The sequence below is a fragment of the Zeus faber genome (genome assembly GCF_960531495.2).
Source record: "Zeus faber genome assembly, chromosome: 17".
In the NCBI taxonomy this organism is placed as follows: Eukaryota; Metazoa; Chordata; class Actinopteri; order Zeiformes; family Zeidae; genus Zeus; species Zeus faber.
In genome coordinates this window covers 7,406,930-7,413,519 of record NC_137204.1, presented here as the reverse complement: position 1 = coordinate 7,413,519, position 6,590 = coordinate 7,406,930, and the positions used below count along the sequence as shown (strand labels likewise).

Sequence of the window (6,590 nt, the reverse complement as noted above, 5' to 3'; positions counted from 1 at the left end):
TTTGTTTATACTATTGAGAAACTTACCACTCTGCTGTGGCATCGTCTGCGCTTCAATGGTGTTTAATGGAGCAATGTTTAAGCCTTGAAAAACAGATCTCCTTGTCAAAAATGGAAAACTCACATAAAAGTCACATGTTTCTTAGTCTACTGTATTTAATCTATTTTTTTTTCATTTGTTGAATAGCAATATCACATTTTATGTTGAACTACTTTTTGCAATTGCTGCACCGGTAGATACAGATTGCCGGAAGCGGCACAAATTCCTGTTTCTAGCCTCTTTCTCCAGCGCGGATGTAGGCAAAGAGCAAAAGAAAGGAGATTTTAATGATTGATTAAAATGTTTGCCCCGTTGGACTCCACTTAAACGCAGCGAGAAGCTGCAGCAGAGTGGTACGTTTCTAAATAGAATATCATTCAGTGACATTGTGTTATGAATGGTTATACATTTTAATAAGGCTTGGGCCATAGACCATCATTTTAGTAAGTTCAGCAATATAATTACTGAAAAAAACACCTGACATCATTTTGGTAGGAAATAGAAAAAGCACATTTTTCATTTCTTAAGTGTTTGTTTATTAAAAAAAATGGGGAGGGCCGGATCAAGACGCATGTTCAGTGCAACTAAAACACACAGCAACACCGGTCATGCATTAGATGAACATATAATGAGCCAAGAGTTTAGGGACCTGAACTCAGCCATGAGGGCCTTCTTGATTTGTTATTGCTTCTTGTTCAGTACAGGTGATGGTGAAGGATATTGAGTAGAAAACCTCTAGTGGGATATCAGCTTTGTTCGTTCAATCTAATACTGTGGACCTGGATCCCTCACTTGACATGTTTCTTAAAGATGGAAAGGTACTCTCGCACATCGTCAGGGGAGCCCAGGACCACCGGTTCTCTCTGGTGGATATTGGTGGGCTGAATGTCCAGAACGTTCATTCTTCCCGTCGTGGCCAGGCCTCCCGCCTGTTCAATGATGAACGCCATGGGGTTGCATTCGTACAGCAGTCTTAGCTGATGGAAAATAACCAGATAGACGGATGATTGGCTTAGTAGGACACTGTACGTCAAACAAAAATCGATTGTAGTTGTCTACTGGCGCAATCTTCCACTTACCTTTCCTTTGGGGCTCTTGTCATTGGCGGGATATAAGAAGATCCCTCCATAAACCAAAGTTCTGTGAACGTCAGCGACCATTGACCCGACATAGCGGCCACCATATGGAGCAGAACCATCCTGGACACACACAAAAAGGTTAAGACGCCATTGTTTATGTTGAGTTACGTTAAGATATCCTTCAGCAAGCACCACATTGATTAGAATCGTGGCAACATAATTGGAACCAGTAGTATTTGCCGCTTTGATACTGTGTAACTCACTTAAGTATGTAGACATTAGTCACCAAACACTCGTAATTCATTGGAAGCTATTTGATCATGCTTATGTTCTAGATAAATGTAGTTATTTCTGAATGAAATAAAGATTGTAAAGCATTTTAAAAAGTCATTAAACAATCATGTCTGAGAATAAATGAAATAAAGGTTTTCATGGCCCGCACCTCTGGAAATTTCTTCTTCTGTAGATACTCGGTGACATCCGGATAGAAATGCTGCGCGTATCCTTCATTCAAGCTGTAGATCTTTCCCTTCTTTTTAATCCTCACGTTCCTGTCTACGAGGATGAACTCACCTATTGACTTTAAAGGAACAAGGTCCATATGTCAGCCGTTGCGAAAAAGTCATACAATGGGAATTTGTGGACACATCATCCGTTTAGGATCATGTATTTCGACAAGTGTTGCATTTACTGGGTCGAGCATAAAGCAGTTGACTCCCTGGCCGGTGGAGAGGACCATCATGGTGGCGCTGCCGTACAGGGCGTAACCGGCAGCAACGATGTTCCTTCCAGGTTGCAGCGCGTCCTTTTCACTTGGCTCATCATCTGTGACCTATGTTGATAGATGAATAAACAAGTAAGTAAGTAAATGAATAAATAAACACATCCACACAATGTTGTTGTTGTTATCAAGGCTGAATGTTGTAGTTGTTTTGTTTCCATTGGTAAGTTAAGCTAAGTTTCATTTAGGAGGATTTAAATGTATATTTAATACAACACAGACAATGAATTCTATTAAATCATCATAGAACCCAGAATAGCCATTGTGCAGCCGCCCCTTGTCGATTACGCACATTTTAGTATTTTTAGTATTTTTAGAGCTTATAGAGCTTATTGTGCGTAAACACCGGGTGTCATGACATTTCACTGGATCTATGTATGTATATGTACTGTATGTGACAAATAATCTCTTGAACTTGAACTTGACTTTAATGCAGTGGTATTCAAAATGTTGGGTATGCCTCCCTTGTGGAGTGTGGAGGAATTACAAGGGGTGTGAGAAAATGAAAGGAACAAAACAAAGAAGAAAGTAGGCCTTATATATAATATATACTGTATTTGAAGCACTCATTTGACATTCAACCTGGTTGACACATTTTTTATTTGTACTCTTTGGGAGGGGGGGGGGGAGTTGTCAAGTTCTTATCTATAATCGCTGTATAGGGCATGTTGATGGACTAGGCTTCTTTGATATGAAATTCTAGTACTAGTATCTAAAGAATATGGTTTAAAATTTTGAAGAGCAGGGCATCGTCTTACTCTTTTGTAGCTGAATTACTTCACTAGAGAAAGATTTTGTCAAATATTTTACATTCACTTCTGATCGAGTTTACCAAATATTGTTGCACATTGGTGCATTACAATGTAATGCAATGTAAAATACATGCAAGAAAAGTCACAAACCTTCCTGTAGATGGCAAAGATTGATCCAATCGATACCAAACAGTCTATGTTTGAAGAGCCGTCTAGGGGATCAAAACAAACGATGTATTTACCCTGTCAGTAAAAAAAACAATTATATCCTCATGATAATTGCATTTGAACATATCATTGTCAATTGCACTGAGGTGATCATGCGCACACACACACACACACACACACACACGCACGCACGCACACACACACACACACACACACACACACATGTGCACACACACACACACACATAATACACACAAACAAGCACGCTCACCCTTTTCTCCGGCTCCACGATGATGGCCTTCTCATCCTCCTCCGACACCAGAACACAAGAGGTGAAGGACGACTTGATCATGTTGATGACCAGGTCGTTGGACAGAACGTCCAGCTTCTTCACTTGGTCACCGGTTACATTGGTGTTCCCAGCAATGCCGTACCTTTCCAACGGGAAAGAAAGGATAATTAACAGCCTGAGTGAACTCTAGCTTCTGCAACTTTCAAACACTCTTATATCCAATGCATGTATAGAGACTTTTCTATTCTATTAAAACATTTGCCAAATGACACCTTCCACCAGTTCAACCAGTGCTAAAAGTACAAGACCAAATCAACAACAATCCCATCTATTTACAACAATCAAAATGTCAAGCAGATACAATTATATAATATGTATATAACATATAAAATAATAATAATATTAATATTAATATTAATATTAATATTAATATTAATTATATATATATATATTTAAATCTAAATATATAATATGTATATAACATGTATAATAGATAAAATACATATTTATATTTATTTATATTGATTTTATATTCAACTATATGTGTATATATTTAATATATGAACAAATTTACAAACCAAGGCTTGGAAACACTACAGCATTGGCGAACCTTAACCCTTTCATGAATGACCTATTCATCAACGAAGAGTCATTGGTCCAGAAATAATTAACTTTAAGCCTTATTTCATGGCCCCTCAGAGACATGAACTGGAACATCCATTGTATTCCGTCAACTCCTCCATTAGAAAAAACTACAACTAAAAATCAAACCAGACTGTGTCCTACTTACAGGTTAGCAATGCCAGCTTTCCTCACAGCGGTGGATATGGCTTTGACGGCGGTGCAGATGGAGTTGAGCAGGGTGGTGAGCTCCCCCGTCCCCTGGGCCTTCCTGCCCTCCTCCAGGACGAAGCGGGTGAGGGTGACCACATTGGTGTCGAAGGCGCTTCTGTCGGACATGGTGATCAGACTCTGGGATGTCGGCCGGTCGCAAAGTGAAACAGGTGGGTGCGGCCGCAACAGTTATAAGAGAACTGTGGAATGGAGATAGGGGGAAGGAGGTGACAGGGGTGTGCAGCCATCCCAGCCAATCAGCAGGCATCTGCCCCGCTTGATCACGTCTGGCTCCGCATTGTGAGAGCAAAGTTCAGAGATAATGAACTTGTTCTTCAATGGCTTTGGGCCTTCTTCCGATTCAATCCCAGCCCGCCTTTAAGCTTTGGCGCTTATCTGGCTGTCCCTAAAAACGGATACTAAGCTAATTCCCATCTGACAAAAGACACTGATGTCTTTTGTGATGTCTGAACATCATTTTACCAACAAAAAAATAACATTACCTTTCTTTAAAATGTTTCTTTATTTAAAATATTTGTCAATTAAAGGAATGACAAATAAATTGTAATACATCTTAAACCTATTATAAATGTCATTATCATTGAATTGTATAAGTTTCATTTTATAGGTGTTCTAATAGGATTACACTGGATTTCACAATGAGCCACTGGTTTTCTGATCTTATGTCTTTGGCCGTCATTTGTGGCCCGTCCCTTTAAAACAACTTTGAAACTGGCAATGCATGCTCTCTACGCATGAACCACGATGAGCTTAGTATGAAGTTCAAACCGCGGGTATAAAGTTCAAATCCTAGGTCGACTTGTCCCCCAGTCCACTCCTGTTGTTGTGGTAGGTGTGTGTGTGTGTGTGTGTGTGTGCGTGTGTGTGTGTGTGTGTGTGTGTGTGTGTGTGTGTGTGTGTGTGTGTGTGTGTGTGTGTGTGCGCGCGTGTGCGTTGATAAAATGTTATTTAAAGTGAATAATAATGTTTTTTTCCTCCAGACTTTATTTTCATGTCCATATATGGAGTCATTGCACTGGATGGGGTGCAAACTTCACCACCCTGCGCACCTCTACCCTTGCCCTCGCATACTCCGCAGCTGAGTATGCCGCCCCTGCATGGAGTCACAGCAGCCATACAGCCTGTGTTGATGTTGTGCTTAACACCGCCATGAGGCTAATTAGTGGTGCCCTGCCATCAACCCCTGTCGAGTTCCTCCCCATACTGTCTGGCATTCCACCTCCAGAGCTCCGTCGTAACTTCCTGAGCTTGAAGCTGGCCCGCAAGAGTGCAGATGAGCCAACAAGCCCCGCCTGCTGAATATGGCCACCAGAGACTCAAATGCAGACCCTTCTCCACTGAAGCTAGGAGACTCCTTACCACGAGCCCTCCACACCCTGGATGGATCCTTGACTGCGGGAACAAGCAATGGTCCGAACCTCCACCTTGAGGAAGTTCATCAACTCCCCTTCAACCAGTCCACCTGGGTGGGACCTACACGGAATGCCTGGGTCAACCTCAACAGACTTAGCTCTGGAGTAGCAAAGACCACAAATCTCTGCGAATGCGGAAAACCACAGACTGTTGAACACATCATTGATGAATGCCCAATCTTCAAATCACCACATGGAGTCAGTGGCCTCATTGAACTGGATGACAATACCACTTCTTTGCTAATGTCCCAATTGCCTGTGTAGCCCTACACGAACGAACGACGGAGTCATGAAGTTGCATCACAAATATTACAGAATAAAAGATGTATTACATCACAATTTTGTTGTTTTCAGAAGTAAATCTGTTTCCCCATACACACAGCAAACATTAATAAAAAATAAAATCATTATTTTTTAATTACAATATGATCATTTATTTGTGTCCCTCAGTTTTGCTTTCCCCCGTCATGTCAACTTATTTTCCCTCCAAAGCGAATGAACTGTTGCTTTAAGTGACATCATAAAGAAGAAGTGACGTCATTTAAGCCTTCAGAGGAGCCCAGTTCAAAAGCTGTTAAATTATGATTTTATTTATTTCTGACAGATTGATGTTTTATCATGTTTGATGGTGTCTGTCAAGCATAACCTATCCACCCGTCACAGCGGATAGAGTCAGGTTTTAGATCAATTATTTGGGATATTTCTGGAAAAAGAAAACATGTTTTTTACTGCTAATTATTAGCTTATGAATTTAATTAACCCTGAGTATATTTATTGTATGTCCGCAATTTTAGGATGAAATGTTCCACCCCGTCACAAGTAATGCCTGTGTAATGGATGATAAAAAAAATAAGGCTTTTGTGCCTGAGGTGGGAACATTTGATCGTGTTTAACATGTATATTAAACAATGAAATGTCAAAAAAAAACAAAACATGTTGATTCATAAAAAGTCTATTCATTGTTATTAAAGATTCTGAAAATAGACAGGCCAAATGGCACCCATCTCATGGAATGACTCTGAAAGGTTACAGAGTTAGAGAGCCGTTTCGCAACACAATGTGTTCTGAACCTTGAACTTAACGAAGCTTGAGTAAGCAGGAGGGAGCACACGGATCATTGTGGACAGCCATCGAGTTCAATGATAATGTACAGCATGAACATATTTTTAATGGGAGAGGTTATTTTAGAGAACCAATGCTCATAATAATAAT

The 6,590-nt window shown here is 40.3% G+C and overlaps 1 protein-coding gene across 1 annotated transcript; it reads right to left on the bottom strand.

Moving 5' to 3' along the window:
- Window positions 1-827: 827 nt before the first annotated feature.
- Window positions 828-4,071, bottom strand: fbp1b (fructose-1,6-bisphosphatase 1b; the record flags this gene model as incomplete). The annotated part of the gene is made up of 7 exons (XM_080017466.1): window positions 828-1,016; window positions 1,119-1,238; window positions 1,561-1,698; window positions 1,810-1,950; window positions 2,802-2,894; window positions 3,091-3,253; window positions 3,902-4,071. 7 exons carry the CDS (start codon window positions 4,069-4,071, stop codon window positions 828-830), a joined length of 1,014 nt encoding a protein of 337 aa, XP_079873592.1.
- Window positions 4,072-6,590: the final 2,519 nt, after the last annotated feature.